A 25,270-nucleotide genomic window follows, 5' to 3' on the forward strand; every position below is an offset into this window, starting at 1 on the left:
ATACACTGAAAAAAAATGCATAGTTTACTGTGAAAAAAATCATGTTAGTCACGTACAAGACGACCAGGAAAAAAATCAGATAGAGATGATTCGGTACCAGAGCCATTTTTGAGGTTTAGATTATTTGTAGAGGACAGTAATTGTACTTAATTACAGAGTGGGCCTACTTTTGCCAATACTGAACAGCTTTGGAAGGCAAAATTGGTTGACGTGTCTTTTGCGCCCTCTAGTGGCGAGCACTCAGTACTTAGAGAAAAAAAAAACACGTGAAATACATTTTACAGCAGCAATTTCAAAATTTATTGAGACTGATTGATTTTTGCAAATAATAGTCAAGCTAATTCTTCCACTAAACATGACGTTAGCTTGCACGGCCGTTGGGCCAACATCAAAACTGGAGGCTTAAGGTCGACTGTAAAAACGTAGAGTGATCAAACTTGCAAGTAACTCAAAACTATCTGCACAAGAGCACTTACTCTGCCCAAAACAAAATCCAAACGAAACAAACAAAAAACAGACAGGACAGGTTGTTATTTTTTTTTTTGTTTTGTTTTGTTTTCGTTTTTTGAAGGGCGGGGTATTTAAACACATTTTGTTACAAACACAGTTTTTGTATCATCAATACAAAGTCTGTTTCATATTGAACAATATTCCCAGTGAAAATAAGCAAAGCTCAAGCTTCAAGTGCGACCTTGTACAAATCAAAGACCCTCTTAAAGTTGAGAAAATAAATATAGTCATATAAATCCATATATATGAAGGTTTACACACATCACTCTTAGTAGAAGAACAAACTCTAAAGTAAAAAGCGGCAATTTTGAAATATAGTATACTATAGATATACCCATATCTATGGCTTCATGATTTGCGCATGTGAATCAAGCAAAATGAGGAATTGTCAACATTGAAGAATTACCCATAATCCTTTGCACTAGAGCAAACAGTTCCAGTTTTGCATCGCGTGGAATGAGAGTTGTGCGCGGATGCTGAAGACATCGCTTTGGTATGACAAAACAAACACGGGCATGCAGTTAGACCACGACCACACGCACGCCAACAACAAAAAAGGGCACAGGCGCTCATCAACGAACAGTGGGGAGGGGAATCTTGATTTGTCTAGAAAAGGTTTCATCTCATCCCACTGAAGAATCAGCCAACTTGTCTCACAAGCGTGCAGGTCAACAGGTCATCGAGGCACATATTTGAGGCGGTTGATGGCAAACGTTTTCCTGAAGTACGACCCGGTATGAGGAAGAAGACGAGGTTGAGGTTGTGAGAAGCGTGCAGGGGTCTCTCGTTCACACACAAACACACACATCATGAACATTCGATAAAATCCACTCCCCAGTGTCTTCGTCCAGTTAAACACCCGATCAAATCGCAACTATGTGAAAAGAGAGTCGAACAAAAGCACAATAAATAACACAAATCAAATCAAAAACGTGTACTGGGAGGTGCAGTCCATCCACAACAACTTTTTTGGAGAGCGAGAGGCCTGATGTGTGCCGGACTCACGCTCCCAAAAGTGTTTGTCTGCATGCTGTTTTTCTCCCTTGATTGTTTATCATGTGAGGATACACTTTTGACTAAACTCGCCACGCAGCCCTTCAGAGTTGCAACAACAACATGTGCACATTATCAAAACGTGACAAAAGAAAAAAAAAAGCACACCAAAGATGTCCAAAAGCACCTGCACACACAGACTATGGAACAAAAGCACTTATGTATACAAGGTACGAGATTGTTTTTGGTTCACTATTCATCAATTAGTGTACATTAGTGATGCAAAAAGCATGTGCAGAATATAGGTCGCAATCAATATCAAACAGACGGTTAACAGTGTTTTCCCCCCAGTAGAAAAAAAGCAAATACGACAGAAAGAGCGTCAACTGGCACAATAAAAAGGTTGAGAAAAGCCCCATGGCTTGCTGTCCACAACAAGGCAAAGTATAAAAGCTTTCTTTTTTTTTTTTCAAATTGAACAATTTATAGAACATTCCCAAATTAAAACACATCAACGCTTAGCATCCAGCACTTAATAATAATAATAATAATAATGAATAATAGGAACATCAACCACAGTAATCATAGTTGCGATAATCATAATAAGACTTGTCATCTGCCTGACTCCATTTGTCAATAGCGCACGTTAAAAACATTGCAACAATCTTAGGAAACCACTAAAGACTTAGCGAGCGTCCTTGCATACGTTCCACTCAGTTCACACACACACACACACACACACCCACGCACACTTACACACATGCACGCCAGCGTGAAAGAAAGAGGAAGAGTTCTCACACACACATCCAATAAATAGCCAACAATAACAAAAGTCTCGCAATATCAAGATCACATTTTCAGCCATCTTTTGTCACCATGTGATGGCAGGCTGGGCCTTTGGAAAAAAAGAAAAAAAGATCAAGCTTGGAAAAAAAAGTCTGCATATTGTAAATCTTGGGAGTTGCGTGACTGAACCAGAAGAGGGGTAGGAAAATAAAACAAACAAAAGAAAACCCCCCCAAAAAAAGGCAGCCGTTAGCTTAAGTGTGGCTCGATCATGTCCGCCATGACGGACAAGCATCCGATCCGTCCACGTCAATTTCCCTTCCGAACAATTTTATGTACATGTTTCAAAACTCCACCGAACCGTAGCAACTGTGAACCAAACTGAAGAAAAAATGAAAGACACTTGTCTTCGGAGGGCAAAGGCGATAAAAGAAGAGAACCTGCACAAAGGATCCGTGATTCCGATGCGCTGAGAACAGTCAAGAGGGCGTCGATTCTTAAAGGTAGGTGCGGTAACCGAGTTCTTTAGGTCAGTCAAGAACAGATTACAAATTGTCGACCGTGGGCTTGGTTGCTTCCATAGGAGTCAGCGTCATTAAAGTGCAAATCTGTGGCAGTAGGACTCGGTCCACAGTGTGGCGTCGGAACGCCCGCCTCGTCCTCATGACACTTGGAGCTTTGCAATCGATGGAGAACGGGAAAGACAAGTCGATTGAGGTGCTCCCTTTACTCACAGAGACAAAAAAAAAAAAGGACATGGAGGGGGACCACTTCCTTCCCTCGCATTGACAGTGATCCCTGGTTTCCATGGTGATTGTGATGGCAAACGCACAAAGTCGCAGACCAGTGTCGCCACGTCCTTGACCTCAATCACAAAGAGACTGAAAGAGCAAAACACTGCATCAGAGGTAAAAGGAGGTAAGCAGAAAAAGACGTGTGATCGCTTGTCGCCAACTGTGAGTTTCGGTTATTTGTAAATCATCGTTGCGGCGTCTCCATGTCAAAGGAAGGAAGGCCTGGCCACCATCGCGGGGTCAAGAGATGCCCAAAAGATCCCCAAAAAGATCTTCACAGATGGGTTGTCGAGTCGCTAGCAGGAGCCGGGCAGGTTTTAGGAGATCCACGCAAAGTCCCTCACGCTCCCATTCTGCGGCTCGCCCTCCTGCGCCGAGGAATCGCTCTCCTCCTTCTCGTTGTCCAGCGCTCGCCGAGTCTCCGCCGCCATACCTTCCTCCACCTTCCACTTGGCCGCATCGTCTTCCCCTTCGCCCATTGTCTCGCCCTCCCCTTCCGCCATCATCTCATCCTCGCCGTCGCCGTCACACTCGGCCTGGTCGTCGTGGAAGCGATCGCCCGCGTACAGCTCCTCCTCCGGAGAAACGTCTCCCCCGGTTTCGCCGCTGTGGTCCAGCAACGCCGCCATGCCCCGACCGGAGCAGTCAACGCAGACGCCGTGACGCCGAGAGCCATGTTTGATTCCGACGCTGGCCGCTGACATGAACACGCGGCTGCACACTTTACACACGTACTTCTTGTCTTTACTGTGCACCTGCAAGGCGGAAACACATCAGCAGGTGCAAGTTAGAGGTAAGTAAGTCCAAATACTTTTGTTGCGTGTGTCTATTGACCACACGGGCATGAATCTTTATCGCCGCCTTCCCTCCCCAGCTAACAGTAGAAGAACGGCACGGTGAATAACAATTAGCTTCAGGCCGTAAAAACAAAAGTCGTCAGCGCAATAAAATTAGCTCCTCACTCTTCCCGCGGCTTCATGCCACGGATGGCTTTGTCCTCTCAAGCAGTCGCGTTCATGTCGGACGCCGCTTTCACCTGCCAGCTTCAGCGTGAGAGTGAGTGAGCGTTGATTTCAGATAGAGACTAATTCTGGGACGACGTGCATCGTGGAGCGGCATGTGCTTTTAGTCGGGGCCGCGCGTCAATGTTCATAGAAGCTGTCTACGCTCCTCCCAGTAATCATCTATGTAACTCAGCTTACTTCCACAGTTCCTCATTCTCATATATATCAGCCACGCAGAGGTTCATCCTTTTGATATGTTGAAGTGGTCATAGGTAGGGATGTCCACATGAATTTTGGCGCCAATTGATCACCGTTTTTGAGTGTTATAAGCAATGAAATTACAATGATTTCCAATGGAGAGTTTGTAATTGGTCCCTTCCATGACTCCTACAGAAACATGGGGAGAGCGGAGGAGGGCGTGGCTATATTACTCATTAAAAGTAGGCGTTTTTCAAGTCGTCACTTATTTCCTCACGCCTCCAAAATGAATGGACAAAAAAGAAAATGATCACTAATTTCAGTTTCCTGATCAAAAATATGTAAAGTGAGCTTATTAGTGAAAATGGGCCATCTTGGCTAACAGATTCTTTACGCTTTCTTCCATTTTTTTACCGCGAGACTGTCCCCTATCGGTGATGACTTAATGGCACTCACCAGCGTGTGCCTCTTCATGTGTTCCCGCCGAGTGAACTTCTTTCCACAAATTTCGCACGGGTAGGGCCTCTCGCCAGTGTGGGAGCGCATGTGTCTCTTCAGGATGCATTGGTGCATGGCAGAGAAACTGCAGTAGGGGCACTTGAACTTTTTACGGATCACTGTGAAGTCATTCACTGCAGGGACAAAGGGAGGATAGCGGGTTGGGGGTGTTGTGAGGGCAAGTGGGGGGGGGGGGGTGTAGAGGTAGAGAGAAAAAAAGATTAGACTTGAATAGATCTCTTTTAAATAAACCCATCAGTGTTCAGTTATCGCACTTAATTAGCAGGGTGCTTGACAAATAAATGTATCATCAATCCCCATGGCCAACCCCGATCCCAGCTACAGTTGCCCTGGCAACAGTTTTTCCACTATACCAAAGCATCAAAAGAAAAGCGATCGTATAAATACTGGAGCTACATTCAGTCGGGTTGAGATGCTCGGGAAGGTCTCTGCGACAGACAACACAGACACTAACACAGAGGTTGGCGATGGGGAAATAAAAAAAATCACTCGCAGAAAGGGAGACTCAAGGTAAAGAATAAACACTAGTGTACACTGGTTTCACATCTAAGGGAAAGGTTAGGTGAGGCAACGTTTAGAATTCCGTCTCCAGTTGAGTCTTAAATGATCATTAAGAGAGATGTGTGAGTGTGAGGAATTTGAGAGTGTATGACCATGAAAGCTCAAGACTGGAGTGGACTGAATGAAAAGCAGCGTTGAACGACACATTTAAACAAAATAAAATGATTACCTCTGTTGCCACGACTTCTGCTCTGAGTAAAGCAATCAAAAGAGATGGATGGGGAGGAAAGAAAAATACACACCAAAAAAAACGTGCAAGAACACAAAGAGGACAAGCCATTGCGTTGACATATCGTTGGTTTTGTTGTGGGACTGTCACTGTGCACGACATTCGGACAAAGGTACAAAAGCAGCAACAACAACACCTGATAAGTTTCCATGTTTTATTCAAGTTTCATTGCAGCATTCAAACATGATTTCAAATTCAGCATTTTTTTTTTTTTAGAAAAGTACATTATCATACAGCACCTTTTCAAAAGAGACAACACATCTGAATGCACACAGCAACATACTGTACTAGCGTACTGTATTATGCAAATCTGAAGAAGAAACAAAGAAGAGATCCTGACTTGCCTAAACCTTCCATCTGTTGCAGCTGCTGTCCAGGACAGCGCGTGCTACCTGAGAAATGGGGATTTTGGTTTCTGAAAGGATTTGGCATGTGGGGAGCTGGTATCAAAAAAGGCTCTCAGTTCCAGTGCTCTGCTTCTATTGGGCACATGGAAGCACAATTTCTCAGACAGAGTTCAAGGGAAACAAAGACGCATGTCTCCTGTCACTGTGGGTGCGCAAGATTAGATAGAGCTCAAGGCCCGCCACATACGGAGCTACGCGGACGGACGTGACCAACTGGTCGATCGTGGGGAAAAAACTGCAGTCAGCGACTCACACCTGGACAGCAGGTGATTGACCCTCGCACCCATTAAACAACATGTTGCGACGAGAAAACTGAGAACCATGGTGTTCTTATTAGTGAACAACATTTTGAGGGGCCATATATACTACTACCATATTTTCTATCAAAGAAGAAGCAGATTACCCTGGCCGATTGTATATAATGATATCATATATAATGTAAATGCTCGTTCTAAATCTTTGGCAGAAATTAGTGTGACTTTAACAAAACAAGTACTCATGCAGGATCAGATCTCTTGCAGTGAGTTCTTGTATTTCTCCAGTTCCTTTCTTTTAGTCCTGAGCTCACCATTATCTTCCTGCACCAGTGATGTCACTGAACAAATCGGGTCTAAAGGGCACCTGCCCCTCTGTCCCCACTTCCTCTTTTGATTAGGGGTCAAGGGTTAAGGAGGGCTGTAGCCACCAAGGACCAATTACAGGCCATCTCTTGCCGCTCTCAACGGCTAAGACCTCCAGATGAGGGACGGAGAGAAAATGACACGACCCAACCCCCAGCTGACTGCCACTGGGCCCATTGTTTTAGCATGCTTTGTCTTGTCCTTCACAGCTTGCCATCTGCACTGTGTGTCGGACGAGTTCAGGTTATTATGGTGACAAAGGACAAGCTTCTGCTAATCCTGCACCTGGAGGTGGACGCGACAGTTTTATAAAAATACACTTTAAAGCATCTTTTTGTTTTAAATACTTCAGAGGTGAGAAGAGCAAATGGTGCAGTGCAACCAATGTCCTGCAGGTGGTGGTGTTGCTTAGCCTCAGGACAGCCTGGCAGATTTGAATTCTTTTGAGTTGTGCTTTCTCCCTCATTGAGAGGGGGTAAGATAAAGTTTGGGAAGAAAAACGTTTCTGCCTGGCGTCACAACGTGTGAATATCATTGAGGATTTCAAGTAGTTAACAGGTAAATTCATTAAAAAGTAATAAGACCAGCTTTGCATAGACATTTTTAAATTCTTCTTGATCTCTCCTCAAGTCATAAATTTAATTCAGTTATATGAAAAAATAAAAAAGAATGATCTTTGTAAGGGGCGTTTTCTCACCACATTTTGGGCGTGAATGCACATGTGAGATGAACAACTGCTGGCTGTGAATATTACTTCTAGAACCTCTCAGTTCTCTATGTCCAAAATGCTACCGTTACTAATTTCAACTTTCATCTCTTCGGAAAGCGTCCACAGAGGGACTTGATCACCATCCTGAGACATGCTCGAGCTACCACCGAGCACAGCTCCTGGCGCAGAACCCACCTGGCAGCAGATTTTAATGTGGGTGGCCAGGTTCTTCTGGGTGCTAAAAGACTTTGTACACGCCGGGCAGACGTGGCCCCTCTCTTTGGAGTGCACGGAGGACAAGTGCCTGTGCAGGTCAGTGCGGTCCCTGAAATGCTTCAGACAGTACACGCACTGCATGAGCTTTTTCTTAAAATGGATGGTCTTCTCATGGCGGTCTGCATTGGACTTGAGGGTGAAGCTCGCCGGACACTGCGAACAGAAATAGCGCGCCGGGGTGGGCTCGGCCACGGCGGGGCGATACAGAGACTGGGGGTAGTGGAGAAACTGGGACTGGCTGGGCCGACTGAATGGACTGGGCATGTTTGGCCAGTCCAGGGACAGGGCCATGAGAGACAAGGTGTGGCGGTACTCGTGCTCCCTAAGATACTCCAGACTGCTGAACAGCCGTTTGCACAGGGAGCAGGCAAACCCCTGCGAGGTCCAGGCACCGGTTTCTGGCAGGATCCCTGATTTAGTCTCTTTAGCCATCGCCGCCAGACCCTCCATCTCACTGGAAGCCATGAACACTGACGTAGGCACTGTCAGAGAACCAGCACAAGTTGCTTTGGCCATCTGATCCCTCTCAGTAGGAGACTGGTCACCTTCCAAGCCTGAACAACACAGAGAACGATCACCGTTCAAAGAACGAGTCACAACAAAGGTGCTCATGATTTGACGACTCAAGGCCTCGCCGTTACCTGTGTTGTTGCATTCCTTCTGCTTATCTTTGTCTTTTTCACCATCCTGGAAGCACAGAATATGGCGTTATTCCACAAAAATGTAAAGAGCGTGTATGAGAGGTGGTCATGCAAGTAGGAGGCAGGCAGGTGGGACAAGATGTGTCAATAAGATCTGGATCCGACTACTAGGAACATTTGCTCCGTCACCATGGCACTACATCAGACGACTGCTAGTCAGCGTCTCGGTCAGCTGACAACACTTCACCACAGTTATTACGATGTCACTGTCTCCTGTACAATTGTTAGGCTAATCTTGTCAAATTAAGCTCATTTTTGATTGTGGACAAAAGGACAAAATTTGCAGGGCCTGATCTGTAAAGTCACTGGAGATCGTAAATCGGGACAATAACAAGGCTAAAATGTAGTCTGATCTAGCCATAAGACAAGATATGAATGCAGCAGACTTCTTGATGGAAGCTTGGTGAGAATGAATATTTTAGCTACAATGCAAACGGTAACCTCCTTCCCTTTCTGACATACTCTCTTGACTGCATCCTTTTTCCATCTGCCTTTGTCCATTCCTTCACCCGCACCCATTTCCTTGGCGACCCTAACACTCATTTTTCTGTGCTGAGGAAAGGGGAACAAGAGGGGAAAAGCATGCGCTCTTGTCTGTCGAGATGGGCACACTTATTGAGAGGCGAGTCCTTTTGAAATCAAATGTTCCTCATGAAGGCTTACTTACCCACACGCACAGACTGGCACAAAAAAAACAACAACACACACACACACATACACTCGGCCACACAGACGCGCTCACACGCGCCCACACAGACACACACTGAAAAGAACAAACAATTTCCTGCACTGCAAGAGCAAACCTCTCATTGTTTTCTTGTATCGATTCCACCTCAGCCGCTATCTGCCATCTTACAACACATACTGGCTGTCATTGTGTCCACATGTCATCTTTAAAGTAACAACTGTAAGCTACTTTAGCACTAGCGTTGAGCAGCAACCTTTGGCCCTGGCTATATAAAAAGAAGAGACATGAGTAAAGAATGTAAAATCTGGAACGGAAGACAAAGCAAGCAGGAAATATGCCAGATTCCACACATATTGAAAGACTGTGAGGAGACTGAGTGACGATGACCCCAAAAGCCGCCATTCTGTCCCGTAACTAAGCCACGTGCCCGCCCTCCATCACTTTGCTGGTGACTTTATAGCCTCAATCACCACTCAGCCCCCTCAGGGAGTTCGCGAGATAGGGTGAGGCAGCCTTCCGGACGCTCGCATCCACTCATTCGAATCAAAGTTGGACCCGAGTGGAGGAGCGAAACCCGGAGAACAGCCTGCACCTCTGGAGTTGAGCCAGGCTCGTTGTGCTTACCTCAGGCAGGGTGGAGGACGCCAGGCCCTCGGGGGCCTCATCCACTTCCATATCCAAGATGTCCGAGTGCAGCCGGGGTGCCCCTGCCCGCAATCCAGGGGCCTCCAGGGATTGCGGCTCAGCGGGAAGCGGGGGAGTGGGCGGTGTGGAGGGGCGGAATGATGATGATGATGATGACGGTAACGATGGCGGTGTTGGTAGAAGATGAGGAGGAAGAAGAGTAGGAGGAGGAGAAGAACCAGCCCCCCGTTTGTTATGAATAGTGGCCCCTGTGGCCCCTGGCCGAAGCGTGCTGCAGTAGTTGTTGGAGCGGAGCCCTGAGGAGCACAGGAAACGAGTCTCACCCACCCACTCACGTACAACTGCATACTCTGCTAGCAGCTGGCCACCAGAACATAACGGGAGAGAGTGGGCAGGAGGGGTGTGCGGCGGGGGTGGTGGTGGAGGGGCACACAGTGGCTGCCAGTGCTGTACTATCAAACACGATGGAGAGGGGGAGGAAGAAAAACTCTGAAGTTTCACTTTCCACCAGCCGAGGGGAAAGGGTTAGGGCTTCTCTTCTCTCTCTTTTCCATTTGCTCCACTGCTCTTCTTCTCCTTCCACCCACATGCATGCACACAGGATGCTGTATGGGTGTGTGTGTGTGTGTGTGTGTGTGTGCGCGCGTGCCGGGGTGTGTGTGTGTTGGTGCTTTGCGAGTGAGTAAAATGCATATAAGGAGAGGGCTTGAGGATCCTCTGAAGCGTGGAGGGAGATTGTTTTGGAGAGGTGCCATCTTGCAGCTCAATTGAAGACTTTCTGTACACGCAGGGCAAAAGGACATCGACCAGGGAAGATGTATACCAGCAACAAGTTCAGACACAAAGAATTAACACATTAAAAACAAAAACCACAAACCTCCCACTAACAATTCCCATATTGGTATTTTATGTTCACTGTGCATTTGTATTCATTAACGCATGGTAGGTACCGTGTCTTGCGAGGGTGCAACAGTGTTTGCCAGAGAGACCAGCAAAGTTATGCAGTGGGTGAACCATTTATCGCCTCCTCTACACAATGGACACAATCTCACAACACAGAGGCTTGACCGTGGACGGATTCCTGGAATGTTGAACTGCCGCACCCGACACTCCCACTTACTGAGAACACACACGAATGCTCAACTCCCATTCTTTTTCCCACCTCTGGTGACATCAGGAGGGGCCAAAAAGCCAGGGAGGAGGAGGTCACAGCCATAGAAAGAGCAATATGAAATACACGTAAACACTCATTGGACTACTCATTCAACAGCAAATGCAAAATATAGCCAAATCTAAAACTTGTAATAAAAAAAGTCTGCATTTCAATATCACCCATTGTTTGCTTGTATTGCATCTTATTGGAATTGTGTGCATATTGCTCCTCCTTTTTTTTCTTTTTAATGTTTATTTAGTTAAATGTCACATCACAATGGACAATAAAAACGGGGGTCATCCAAAAAAAATTTTTTGCCATATCCAACCCAAACAAACAATGCCAAAATGTACTTATTTCCTTTTGAGGTGAATATAAAATGCACTGAATGATGTCAGCTTTCCAAATATGTTTTTTTTTCTTGCTGCTTCCTCCCACACTCATCAAATAATGGCACGGGCAACAAGCTTTTGGGTTTGAACTTTTTCCTCAGAAATTACTTGAAGAAAAAAACAACATGAGGCAGTTTTGAATCAGCTCTGAACGAACAGAAGCAACATGTTTAAAAAGAAATCTCACTTTTGCTCTTAGTGTATTTAAACAGACATCAGATCGCGTGAAATTTCAATAAAATGATCACAAAAACCATGTCTTAAAACTTCCCCCTCCCCACCCCATTGGAAATTCACTGTGAAGACGATTGTTTTTCTAATTGAAATGCACTGCAATGAGAGCGTCAAGTGGATGTGCTGCACACACTTTAGACAGCGGCAGCGTGGACAGGTGCACTCGGGACAGCTCGGAAGAAATCCACCGTCTGCCATTGATTGTCTGACACACAAAGGGGCGGTGGGGTCAATTCCCTAATTGCATTTAGAAGTCTGACTAACTTACAGGCTGTATTTGTGATGTAGCGCATACTTGAATGCACGTTGCATCTGACCCCTCTTTGAAACAGCAAATAGATGCATTTGAAAGGCCCCCTTTGATCTCAAGGTAAGGGTCAGCTCAATAGCAAACAGTTCCTCCACAATATTGTGCACATCCATTTCTATGCACCGGGGAGCCACACGTCTTCATCAGATCCATCCAGGCGGACTCAGTCCAAGCTGCCGAGTTTGTGCCATTTCTCTCAACAAATGGAAGCCTTTCCCCCTCTGCAGTTGAGTAAAGGGCAAGTGTATGATGGAGCACATACACAAATGAGATACTGAGGGGAAAGTCAAGGCCTTCTGCAAATGTTCAGAGGTCTCCGTTGGATTGGATCGGGTCACCTTTCTTTACCTCCTTCCTGCCCGTGATCAATACTTTCCCAGGATCTTAAACAGACCCACTTTGATGCTCTACCGCACTAAAAGCGTAGAGGGGGGGGAAGAGACAAGAGTGAGCCAAATAAGAAGGACTTGAAGGAAGCGGCCAGAAGGGGAGGGAAAGCGGGCGAGTGTGAGGGATGAGTGTTAAGGAGGGGTGAAGGAGAAGTGGATGGGTTGTTGGAGTGAGTTGGGGAAGGGAAGGGGACAGGAAGGATGTGAAGTGCGGTGGGTGAAAACAAGAGCATGGGGAAAGGGAGCAGCAACATGTGAACGTAGGATGACGTCTCCAGTCAGTAATCAAAGGTGCAGTCTATTTTCATGTCCCCTTAAAGTCACAGGGACCAACACTGGGAGGGATGTGAGTTTGACGACCACGTCCCTGCCCCCGTGCAGACTTATTCCAGAATAACCGATCAACATCTCCTCCAAGGTCTCTTTAAAATCTGCAAAAGTCAAATGGAGGCAATCTGGGTTTCCTTAGTTGCTCACCAACCAAGAAAATCCTCGCCACCATGTTTAACATCCTCCAAATTCGCCAAATCTCTTATTCATATGCAGTCAAAGCTGTATGAGAGCGAGCCTCTTGTCTTGCCTGGAGCCAGAAACCACGTGAAACCTTCTGAAGCTAACAGAAACCTCTCAATCTCACACACTTTGCACTTGCGACGTACACGAGCGAGCACATGCGTGCGTATCGAGCTATTCAGTCGCCGGCTTTCATTTTGCAGGTGAGTAGGGCATGACCCGGCCCAGAGTTGTTCCTCTTTTTCCTTTGCTTCTCTGCAGCGCTCAGAGGCAGGCACCGCTCAGGAAAAAAAGATCCAATTACTAGCCAGTAAAAGCAAAGCAATACAAACACAAGACATGCATCATTTTACCCACAGCAACGCACACTCAAACACGCATGAAACCAAAAGTAAGAAAAAAAATTGTTAATGTGGTGAATTAGGCTGTTTCTTTGTCAGTTATTGAAATTATTGATGAGATTATTGATGAGCTTCTGGGTTCTACTAACATGCCGCATCACTTAGCAGAACATTAAGTGTAAGCAAATTGTTAAGAAACATCAAGACTGAAGGCATTTCCAATCTATTTTTCGCTTGTACGTGATCATTTTGAGACATTTAACGTGCAGTTAATTGAGTTGCAGTGATGCGCTCAAAGCAACTTCCACAATTAAGCAAACAAATCTTCCCCTGACAGCAACAAAATGTCCTCGCACTGAGTCACCGCTGACGAGTCACCATTGACAGCCACAGCAGTCGAGTGGCTCCACACGCACTCACACGCACAAACACGCACACGCACACTCATACATACGGTACGGTAGGTGCACGCCTTGAGAACCATCCAAATAGAGTACTTGACAAAGGAAATAGTGGGGGTTGCTGATGCTTGTGTGCTGACATTTCCAGTCACCTGATGACCATCTTGTGTGAAGCAATTGGGTTGAGGAGAATTACATGTGTGTCATTTCAAAATATAAATAGGATGATTTGGGACTCTCACCGAGTCACTGATGGTATACTGCTGACATCTTCCACAGGCCGTATCAGGACCAAGTAAAGGTTTTGTGCGAACCCGTGGTCAACCGCTGCTAACTAACGTGGGTGCATCGTGACCCCAACATTTTTTTCCCCTCACGTCAGATATGAGTTGACTGGAGCAAGCCGGTGAACTGAGCGCACGCAGACTGAGTGGCAACACTTTTATCATAATAACTTTGATTTTCCTCCTCAGCACGTAGCTGTATACTTGAGTCCTGCGGTAGCCTTTGTTGTGATCATGTAAGCAATGGGATTGATGGATTCCCAATGACTTGTATTTTCTATAACCAGTCAGTTCTTTTCCAGACGGAATTGTTAAAGGCTGTCTTTTGCCAACTGGCATGTCACCATATAGCCTGTGTGTATGGTTGCTTTTGTTCTCCCGACATTTGACTCTCATTTTGGAGACATTCTAGTTTCAGGTTTACGTTGGTGTCTCAATAATGTTATGTGGTTAGTGTAAAGAGAGCAAAAATTGACACGTATTAGACTTACAGAATTTTTGAAAATAAGAGCAACTTCTTGCCCATGATTAATGCCAACGGTTACCAGTTTGTGAATCAAACTTCTGAAATAACAAACTTGCTCAAATGACCTTTAGTTTGTATGTTACTAATTGATAATCACACTGAAGGGATGACTCAGATCATGTTAATGATTTCTCACAATAATGATGAACAATGATGTAACAAGGCAAGAAATGATCAATAACTCGATTTCATCCACATTCCAAGGAATTCATAATGTGTCATAACTCGTGGGATATTTTTAGAACAGGCTTGCAGGCTACTCATGTTTGGGACCCCTGGTCGAGACAGGGTTTGTGTGTGTTAAGAAAAAAGGACTTACACGTCAAAGAGTGTCCTCCTTTGGGAAGGTACTCATAGAGCAAGGGGTTATCATCTCCCATCATCTCAGCCCGCAGTGACAGCAGGCTGTTCTTACTCATCAGCGCCGCCTTCAGGTTGGCTACCGACGAAATCATCCCGCCACCGCCTCTGCCTCCGCTGCCGACTCCTCCTCCTCCACCTCCCGCCTCCTCTGATTCGTTGGGCCCCAGGAAGCCCGGCTCCGCTGTGAGAGCCTCTTCCTGTTTGAGAAAGAAGTCGAGGCGTTCCCCGCGGCTGTCGGAGCTGTTGGGTTCGGTCACGTCTGCGTCTGAGTCAACAGAAATAGAATAGAAGACGTGAGTGCTTCTTATGTTCTTTTGCCGACATCCATAAAATTAGTGAAGCATCTTGAAGAATGTTATCCATGAATTAACCTGAAAGAGTTTATCATCAATTAGATTTGTGAACTTACTAGACAATTTCACTTGCAGTCTTCAAGACAGCAACTTCTTAAAATTCCATTAAACAAGGCTGGCGCAAACAAAGTCAACAAGTCCCCTTCATTTGCATTAATCGTTCAACTCGAACTGTTCATGCAACACAAGCCAGCAAAGTGCAAGTCAATTGGGCGGCAAGTGGCAATGCCTCACACAGTGTTGCCTCAACTTTATTCCAGCGATTACAAGCCTCTGTGTAGGCCGGAGACTCCACCAGTCTGGATTTGTGACTCGCTCGCTGTGTGGATAAAAAGGATGGCGCTCATACAAAAACATTGTTTTTGAAAAAGCTGTCACGATTTAAGGCCTTGACCTGACAGTGATATCACCTTGAGAGAGAACACTAGAAAAGCTGTATTAAAACAATTCTTTCAAACCTTTCATCAGAGCTATCGTTCACGTGCAGACAAGCGTTACATTTCATTCAACTCCCATGCCTCATCTCCGGCAGTCTGTCCACTAAAGGTTTGAAAGTTAGGTAGAAACTCAAACATTGCGTCTGTGTATGGATTCCGAGAGAGGAGCAAAGTTGCGATGTTGGAGCTTCCATGGGAGCTGCAACAACGCTGATGACAGCTGACATTTCCACATAGACACTTGTGCCCGTACACACAAACACACTCAGGTGCATTTTCGTGGCATCCTAAAGGACATAAAACTGATGACGGGCTGCCACACCTGCAACAAATTAGCAAATCTAAATTGCGCAAAATAGCTTTGCCTATCTAAAGGAATGACAAGCCTACAACAACACTGACACATTTCTGGGCACAGTGAATAAATATACATTAATTAATTTTGACATATATTGCTCATCATCTGCAAGGAGCTGAGCCAATCCGAGACGTTTATACCAGGGGTCACCAACCGTCTTGAAAACGAGAGCTATTTCTTGGGTACTGATGAACACAAATGGCTACCTAGTTTGAGACACAATTTTCAAATACCAAATTCGCTCACATTACCTCAAACAATGTTAATATTAATTATTATTTTTTGAACAACAATAAGGAAATAAAACAATGTTGCGCATACAACACTTTGTTTCTATGTATCTTGTATCTCTGCCAGTGTGTACATTTTCAAATGATAACTTTGATAACAGTCCTGGAAAACGTCCCATCAATGGTGAGCTCTTTTTAGAACAGACCAGTGGGGTACTCATGTGACCCGGGATGGCAAGCGTCATGCACAATGGCCTTTTTGAATTGACGGAAGTGTGATTAAATTATGTATATATGTATGTAGATTTAATTATATTATTACTGGATGTTTTTATAAAGTACAATTTTTAGTTGGAACAGATTTATGGCAGATTTATGGCATTTCCAATCATTTCAATGGCAATAGATGATTTCAGTGTTTTGAGTTACAAGCATGGTCATGGAACAAATTAAACTTGTATCTCAAGGCACCAATGTGTCTTTTGAAGTGCGGCTCAACAGAGCAGCTGAAGTCAGCTCTAATAAGCACAGAGGCACAAAAAAAAAAAAAAAAAAGAATGATGAAGAGCTTAAAACCCCAAAAGGTGGGCACAAGTCAAGGTTTTTGTCCACGTGAACGACAATGGTGGACAGTAATGTATGTTTGCTGTTCAGCCTTGCCTTGTGCAGACGAAGTCAAGGTGACAGCGGCGGGAGTTTGCCTCCATGTCTGGAATACTGATGGCGCCACAGCCTTTCCACACAGCGCACTAGGTCAATGTTGACCACTCTCTCATGCACACTTGTCATTTTCATCACCCGTATAGATGAATGACCATCGAGCAACGGGGGGGTGCGTTTAAGCACAGATAAATGTTGGTGCATCGAAATAAGAGTTCCGTAACCACGCTAATAACGTGAAACCATTAGCATCTCAAATCATCTTTCAGCACTGAAATGAATAGAAATGCCATTAATCCATTTTAACCCTCCACCCCAAAATAACAAAAACTCTCTATTCATGTACTTTGTAAAAAAAATAAATAAAACATAACTAAATTAAAAGCAAACACACATTTTTCCTCATAATATAATGCTGCAATCCCATTTGTTGTGCTCACCTTGAGCACCAGGGACAGTATAATACAATCATGCATACAAAATCTAAGACGAATTGTACTTTCCTTATACAACTGTAAGTAATTCAGTAAAATGCTGGAATCACTATTTTTTTATAGAGGATAAAGAACATATGCATGTGGGTCATTGTTTAGAAAATCACAACTATCCTTTGTTTGCATTAAGCTAATTGCACTTTACTAGCGCAGAGCTATGTGAAGGTATCATTTCTTTTAGTTTGATCAGAAAATCAGAAGTCAAGTCGCATATCTCAAGGCACCAGTAATTGATAAATGAATCTCAAGGGTAAAAGAAAGATTGTTTTGATGCAACATCTTGTGCTTGGGTACCTCATTTTGTGACAAGCGCTTCTTGTATACAGTGACAGAAAAAAGGAGCTCAAGTTACACGAATGATGCTCGAGAGGAGCTTTGGATAGTAGGAGTGAAGGAGGAGGTTGGGAAAAAAAATGGCAAGGGAGCATATAAAAGAGCGGGGGTGTTGATCTGTGGAGGAAGGAGACAAGATACGTATAAAACATGCGTACACACACACACGCACGCACGCATACACACACACACTTATTCACACAAAGTTAATCAAGAAGGAGGTGTAGGGGTTGGTGCAGAGGGCATGAGGTGCAAGAATTCATTAGAGCTCTGCCCCCTCCTTCAGTGGGCAGCCCAGCAGCCAATCAATAACATAGATCTGCTGTTGGCCAACAACAACAACAACAACGCACACACAGAAAGACAGACAAATGGAAAGAAAGGATGCGAATGAGTGAGGCAGAGAAAAGAGTATGACCTCTGACCCTCACCTCACGCTACTCATCTTTTCAGGGGATGAGTGCGTGACCCTTGGCCACTTTTCCCAGCATGCCTTTGACACGTGCGCCTACAGATGGAACACATCCGCCCTCCTCGTCGGCAAACAGCGACAATACTTCATTCACACGATGCACTACCAACAAGCGGCACTCACTCACCCTTCCCCAAAGCTTTGCGATGGCCCTCTGCGTTAGCCGCCAGGGGCTCTCCCGCTAACCTGCTTTTTGAGGATTTACCCACATTACTGCTAAGCGGCAGATATTAGAAATTAGTATTCAGCTGACCACAAACAGACTCCCGCACAAAATAATGGGAATACACCACCTAATCCTGCTTCACTTATGTAAGCGTAATTGGGTCGGCGTAGATTGTATTTTTCTTCAATCTCATCCTGTTTCGACAGATAAAATCATTTACCACAGCAGGAACAGTCAACACTTAATCCCGGCCACGCAGTTTATGGATTTTGTCAAAGGGACACCGCGCGCACTTTTGATTTGTACACACACATGTTGCTGTGTCTTTCGGAGGCAAAAGGTTTAGCTGGACTTTTAGAGACGTAGAAGTTAGATCATTCCTTTGTGCACAATTGTTGATTGTTAAAGACGTGCCAATATCAACGGTTAGATGCAGGGGAAAAGCCTTTTCCTCATTTTTACCTCATTTTTGGCCTCCACAGTGGTCACTGTATGAAGAGGGGAATTTCATTTCCCCTCTGATAAAGGAGTCAGAATAATTTAGATTTCTGCTTTCTGAAGAGATCCTCCGTTTAATTTTTGTTGCCATGGTAGCCAACCGCTCTTGGTGTGCACATTTCTGCTAAATATAACCCCCTTTTTAAAATAAAACGTGAGCAAATATGTGGTTTTCTTTGTTCATGAGCATGAGCAGGGACTCGGAAAATGTTTCTGAGCGCTGTGGTGAGCTTCAACAATACGGTAACAAGATTGGCCTTGAAAAAAAACATCTTAAGACGCAATTGCGTTGAACTAAATCTTCAAACGTGGTGAGGGGGGACAGCATTCTACAGCCTTTGACAAACTTTCACTTAATGGATGGAAGACACAGTTGATTAAGTAGTTGCAGCCAGCGTGACACACGAAAGTTTGTGTGTGTGTGTGTGCGCGTAGGTTTGTGTACTTGAAGACGGGAGTCGTGTTGCTGCAGTGAGCGCTCAAACACATGAAATGTAAAAGCAGCACAAAGAATAAAAGGGAGGTAAAGCTCATCTGACAATTTGACCCCTGATCTTATGTTTTTCTGATTGTGCTCATGAAGTGTGTGTAGGGGTGTGTGTGTGTGCGTGTGTGGGATACATGAATGCACGTTCTTGTAAAATGAAAAAAAAATGTGAAAAAACAAATTCACTTACCAACACGCGCACACACACACACAACCTTGCACTTAACATCACTCTCTCACACACCGTCAAATCAACCCTAACCCTACCTCCAAACCCTACCTTTAAATCTTCAACTTAGATTGAAACCCTATTTTGAAATCCTGAGCCTACTTTCAAAGCTAGGGTCACACATTGAGAAGGTTGCGCTAAAGTAACCCAACACAATGGAGAACATGTCCAGGTTGGTTAAGCAGCAAGTTACTGAGGCTTGGAGAGCACAAGAGAGCTGTCAAAGAAGAAAATGGGCCTTGTCTGCATGTATTGAAGTGCAAACTAGAGAAAGACTTTATGTGTTTGAATTTGTGTGCATGCGTGAAATGTAAGAGGCCTTGAGAGGACAAGTTGACAGGATAAAACCCAATAAAAACAAGAACTTTTGTCTTTATGTTTTATGCGCAGATAGCAAAAAGATGCTGCAATATGCATACCGGGCCAGTCAGTGTCATTTTGGAAAGAATGCTTGCTTTTCCTTCATCAAAAGCATGCTTTATTTAAAGTCACATTTGTGGGGCTATTTTTTTTTTTGGCTGGCGACCAGTTCAGGGTGTGCCCTGCCTCTCGCCCAAAGACGGTTGGGGTGGGATCTAGCACACTTAACCCTAGTAAGGATAAGCAGTTCTTACATTTCTTACACACTAATGAGAGTATAAAACGGAACTGATAAACAGATAAATATCATTGTCCCCGTGCTTACTTTTCAGAATTCGGATTGATTTTTTTCTCCCCCAATTTTGCAAAAAATCAATGGAAGTGACTTCACAAGTTCCCAACAGTGACGGGTCATGATGATAGTCATGATTGCTGAATTTCATGTGGGACTAGAGGCGCATTGGTGTAACAGCAACAAGCAAGCCCAGAAACTGGGCGATTTCCCGGTGGGCCGGGCTGCTGATTTCGCTGCACACGGACGGTTATTCCGGACTGCACAGGCGGCGATCCATCAGTTAATAAAGTGCATTTGCGGCATATCATCTTCTCATACAAATGCACAACTTGGAAATTAATTGTTACTGCAACAGCATTACATTATATATAGCTCGGACTGCACTACCTTTGTTACTACAGGTGTCACTAAGATGGAATGACTTAAAGCAAAAAGTAGCAATAATTTAACAGACCACTAAAACCAACACCACTGTAACAAAATTACACCCTATCTGCGCAAAATAACCAAAGGTGGGCATCATCAGCAGTCAGTGAGCTGCTGTTTGGATTTCAGGACAACATAGTCCGTCCGAGAGGTCAGCCAATCATACTTACCGGCCCGAGGTCACACGAAACTTTGGTGACACTCTGTATAGGCGCTATGTTGTCGTCACATGATTTATGGTTCTATACGTAGCAACATGTCTCTTCATCAGCATCCATCTCTTTGTTCCCATTCCCCACACACATGATTAGTGTGTTTGTCCTCAAGTGGACAAAGAGGGGAGGCCGAGGTGGAAGGCACTTCCTCGGCATGCTGATGTTTAAGAGGGTAAAAAAGTAATTTCAGATGAGAGAAGAGGGAGTGAAGCACTAAAACAGCTCAAGAATTCAGAGGCAATTTAAAAAGCGGTGTGGGAGAGGGGAATGAAAAAAATGTCGGGTTAAAAATGGAGGGTGGATGGAAAGCAAAAAAAAAAAAACAAAAAAAAAGCTGTTATTCTCTTTTGCTCCCAGTCCTCCTCTCTGGCTCACTCTCCCTGTGTTGTTTTTAGGGACTAGTCGGGCCACAACCTCCACAAGAGATAGGGAAGGCTGGTGCTTGTAGTGTGTGTGTGTGTGTGTGTGTGTGTGTGTGCGGATATAGGGAGGGCAGGCATAAATCAAGCAGAGCCTGAAGGCTTTAGAGTAGGGAGGGACGGAGGGGTGAGAGCGGTAGAGGACAGGAGAAAGCGAAAGAGAAAAACGAATGAGAGACATGGGGAGCGAGAGAGAGAGAGAGAGAGATGATGGTACAAGCGGAGATGGTGGTACTGCTGGGGGAGGTTGGAAGGGGGTGAGTGGAGGAGGGCGGGCTAGTGTGGGTGGAGGGGATGAGATGAGGAGAATCAGCGACTGCACGAGTCGACGGGTGAGAGGTGGACAGCGGGGTGATGGAGTGTGGGTGGGTGGGTGAGTGCAAGGGAGCCAGTATGGCTGAGGGGGGCTTGGGGGCGCCGTAGGTGGGAGGGTTTGCAGGGGCAAGATGTATTTATAAAGTGAATCATTTGAGTGGAGTTATTTCACCTTCATCCGCAGCTTTTGACACCCCTGAAGAAAAGTTTTGGATGAAGATCTCCAAGCGCTGCATAAACATGTTTTTCTTCAGGAAGTTTGAAACAGGCTGCCAAATTAATACTGCGCTTTGGCGTACAGCATTCGCACAAATTAGTTGCAGAGGAAACTTGTTGCTGCTTTGTTTCAAGGGGCATTCCTAAAACTATCCCAAAGTCACTCAGGATTGGTTTAGCTGCTCACTGGAATTTTCTGGTCAAGATTACAGATTTTAATTCAATGAAGAGCGAAGCGGGTCTGATTAGAAGCAACATACTGCCTGGTCTGTCAATCTGAAAATACTTTTTGCGACTCAAGTGAGAAATCACAGCCTCACCTGCGGTTAATATTCGTAGTTTGATACTATGTAAAAAAAAAAAAAAAAGAAAAGAAAAAGTTGAAAGCGAGACTTAACATTGCTCATACTTTTACACAGAGCCAGAAAGGACATGAGCACTATTTTTGTGAGCCGTGAACAATGATACTGGGTGAAGTGTTGTAAAATTATATTGTCATACAGCAACAATATCAATGCCTTTTGGAAAGAGTAGGAGATCCTGCACCATATTTCAGAGCACAGACACCAACAAGAGCTGAACATTAAGTAGGTCGAAACAACACTGAAACTGTCATTGGGCTGCAGAACATAATCCATCCATCCATCATTATCCGAGCCGTGCATCCTCACGAGGGTCGCGGGCGTGTTGGAGACTATCCCAGCTATCTTCGGGCAGTAGACCGGTTTCACCCTGAACTGGTTGCCAGCCAATCACAGGGCACACAAAGACGAACAACCATTCACACTTACAATCAAACCTTTAAAGTCTTCCATGAACCAGAATATTTTATTATTGATTTATTTATTTAATTCATTATTGTTACTGATAAAATAACTGATATAATGAATTAATTTAATAATTATTATATATTATTAAATATTATTCAAGTTTATAGAAAACTACCAAGAGAAATTCTTGATCCAATGAATAAATATGAAACAAATACATTTATTAAGAATAATTTCCATTCTATGATCCTCAGTGGTGTAAATGATGCAAGAACAATATGAAATAAAAAGTCCACACTTAACATTGCTATAGGATTCATGAAAAATATTATAGAATATGTAGTGCAACCATTCACATACATTTGTAACCAGTCCTTCAAAACTGGTATCTTCCCATTGAAAATTAAAACAGCAAAAGTTATTCCAAAATATAAAAGTGGACACAAACTACAGCCCAATATCACCACGGTCGCATTGCTCAATAATTCTGTAAAAACATTTTTCACACAGATTCAACAACTTTATCGAAAAGCACAATTTTTTAAGAAGCAGCCAATTTGTATATATATATATATATATATATATATATATATATATATATAAAATTTATTAATGTTATAATTTCTCAGGGTATAAGACCAGATAATTATTGTATTTCTTCTTACATCCTTTGAACAAGTAAACCGAGTTGATGAATGACATCTACTGATGATGTTTTTGCCTTTCTTTCCTCCAATCTTTGGCTTTTATCTTGTTTCACACTCATTTTTGCCTTTCACGTCGAAAATGAACATAGCAGGAAAGTTGCAAGGTAGGGCAAAAATAACCACTACCTGGTTTTAAAATTGGTTTGAAAGGATAAGCGGTGTAGAAAATGGATGGACGGCTGGTTGGAAGAACACCCTTTGTTCTGCCCTTCGACAGTGTACAGCGAGGGATCATGTAGTGTAAATTTAAGGTGTTGTGTTGCCTTTAGCGCATTGGTATGTTTTCAAAAATGTGAATTTGCGGCTTGACAACGAACTTTGGACAACATATGTAGAAAAAGCACTGTAAAAAAAAAAAGGGCAGTTCGGTTTTAATTCTCTAATGTGATTAAATTGAATGTTTAATTTTTCGGACTATGGCATTTCTTCGGCAAGAATTAGCAACCCATTTGAACTTGATTAAAAGGTAAACAAACCGATTGCGGATTTGGGCTACGACTTCGGCCTAAACTAGACTTTCGGTGGTCGGCACAAGAAACAAAATAAGTCACAGCATAACCTTAAAATGGTGTTGAAGTTCTAATAAAGCCCAATCCTAAATGGAACAAGTTAAACTCTCAAAGCACGTCTTTTGTTTATATTCTGCATTTTTATTTTTGAGTTATATATCCCTTAGACGATGTTCTCATTCCATTTTATTGGCAAGCCATACAAAGGTGACAATCTTAATAATGATCAATCGCGCAATCCTAATGTAATGAACCTTTCGTGCGCATGCAGGGGCAGAAGCAGTAATGTCAAAATAATAAACATTTAATTTAAAATTGTCAACTATTTGAATTTATTAGAGAAAAAATCCATTTTAACATGCTGAGATGCTGAGTCAGTCATACATCCCCTTTGAAAAGTAAGCGCTTTATCCATTTCTCAGTGAACAGAGGAACAATTTTCAGAATTTTGCTGAGGACTAGACTCACTGAGGTGAACTTTACTTTGTATTAATCCCCCCTGCCCAAAAAAAGATAAAGCTTTTCCAACTTATTTGTGAGAAGAGACATTTTTATAAGTGCACTGGCAAATGTCATTTACAATCAGATGCTTAGATCTATGCTAGTATTTTCAGATGCATATATCTGACCCCAAATAAAATAAAAATAAAAATAAAACAAGCAGAAGCGAATCCGTGGGTGCCAAACTGTCAGTATGTGAAGGTCCACTTTTAGACTATAGTATAGAAGTAGCCTCAGTTGAACTTTATTTATGTACACGAGCTTTCACACCAACCACAACTATAATAAAGTGTTGCACATAAAATGAAAAAGAAAATAAATGTAAAAATACAAACATGGAAAAACTAATTCAATAATCTATTTCTTTTATCTCAAATTTAAATGCACAAATCTGCCTTTAAATTGGTGGTGCACAGTTTCTTTTTTTTTTTTTTTTTATCTGAGAGAGGAGTAAGACTGAAGTCTTCAATGACCAGCATGAGGGTGCTGGGATCACAGATGTCGTGATCACAGCGGGCATGACGTCACTCACATTTGAGTTTGTGATTAAACAAGCAGTTGAACAGCTAATAGTTGGTCTGTTGGCAAGTAACAAAAAAAAAAAAAAATGCAAGGTTGGTTCAGTTTCCCATAACAAATCCATTGGGGTGTGCTGATGTATGGTGAACTCACATTTTTTGCGATATATAACTACATCAGGCAAGAACTCATCTCTGTTCATTATTTTGGGTTTTTTTCATTTTGTTTTCCTTGTTTCCTTGGAAATTCCGGAGATGGATAAAACTTGATTACCCATTTCTTTTTCATAACCCATGTTAGAGCCTTTCATTCATTAATTTCACAGGTCGCAAATGCTGAAGCCTTGACAGAGAAGTATAATGCATTTTTCGCAAACATTTTTGATTAAGGCTTCTCATGAAACACTTCTAAATGGATGGAATTGCTTCTGAGACAAGCAACAAGTTTATGCTTGCTAACGGGAAGACACTACATTAGTTCCAATTAAGTCAAAAGCATCATGGTCGTTATTTGTTTATCTTGATGTCATATTAGTTATGAGAGCTTTTGCCTTAAAAATAATGACAAGAAGATGCTTTTCAAAAGATGTTCAGGAGAGAAATGCAAAATATCTGTTAATTTGTTGCGGCACTGAATGGCAGTGAAAACTCGATAGGTGAGAAAGTGAATAAGGGGTGGACCCGGGGCCGGGGGGAGTGCGCAGGGGGTGAGGGATTTGAGGTAATCTCGAGAGTTAATGCAGTTTAGAGGGAATG

The 25,270-nt window shown here is 43.6% G+C and overlaps 2 protein-coding genes across 3 annotated transcripts in view; both read right to left on the reverse strand.

Annotated features, from left to right (window-relative positions):
- Positions 1-276: 276 nt before the first annotated feature.
- LOC148340628 (zinc finger and BTB domain-containing protein 46-like) lies at positions 277-5,758 on the reverse strand. Its single transcript, XM_088289974.1, has 3 exons — positions 5,535-5,758; positions 4,742-4,917; positions 277-3,838 (listed from the first exon to the last, which is right to left on the reverse strand). The coding sequence occupies exons 1-3, from the start codon at positions 5,743-5,745 to the stop codon at positions 3,401-3,403; spliced, it is 825 nt and encodes a 274-aa protein (XP_088146100.1). The 5' UTR covers positions 5,746-5,758; the 3' UTR covers positions 277-3,400.
- The window catches only part of zbtb46 (zinc finger and BTB domain containing 46), a 72,945-nt gene continuing 53,409 nt past the window's right edge, over positions 5,735-25,270 (reverse strand). For both annotated transcript variants that reach the window (XM_088289973.1, XM_088289972.1), the window contains exons 4-7: positions 14,503-14,811; positions 9,620-9,936; positions 8,248-8,293; positions 5,735-8,160 (exon numbers count right to left, since the gene is read on the reverse strand). In XM_088289973.1, the coding sequence (XP_088146099.1) occupies positions 7,388-8,160; positions 8,248-8,293; positions 9,620-9,936; positions 14,503-14,811 (1,445 nt within the window). In that variant the 3' untranslated portion in view covers positions 5,735-7,387. The remainder of the gene's footprint in view (positions 8,161-8,247; positions 8,294-9,619; positions 9,937-14,502; positions 14,812-25,270) is intronic.

This window comes from Idiotropiscis lumnitzeri, chromosome 3 (assembly GCF_059441095.1).
Source record: "Idiotropiscis lumnitzeri isolate Australia: NSW breed Sydney's pygmy pipehorse chromosome 3, RoL_Ilum_1.0, whole genome shotgun sequence".
In the NCBI taxonomy this organism is placed as follows: domain Eukaryota; kingdom Metazoa; phylum Chordata; class Actinopteri; order Syngnathiformes; family Syngnathidae; genus Idiotropiscis; species Idiotropiscis lumnitzeri.

Bases quoted from the DNA above. Each gene is read 5' to 3' on its own strand.
- LOC148340628 (XM_088289974.1), bottom strand. From the start codon at position 5,745: ATGGAAACTTATCAGGTGTTGTTGTTGCTGCTTTTGTACCTTTGTCCG. The intron at 4,918-5,534 runs GTAATCATTTTA...TTGTCCCTGCAG, and splicing joins CAGAAGTCGTGGCAACAGAG to TGAATGACTTCACAGTGATC. The intron at 3,839-4,741 runs GTGAGTGCCATT...TCCGCCTTGCAG, and splicing joins ACATGAAGAGGCACACGCTG to GTGCACAGTAAAGACAAGAA.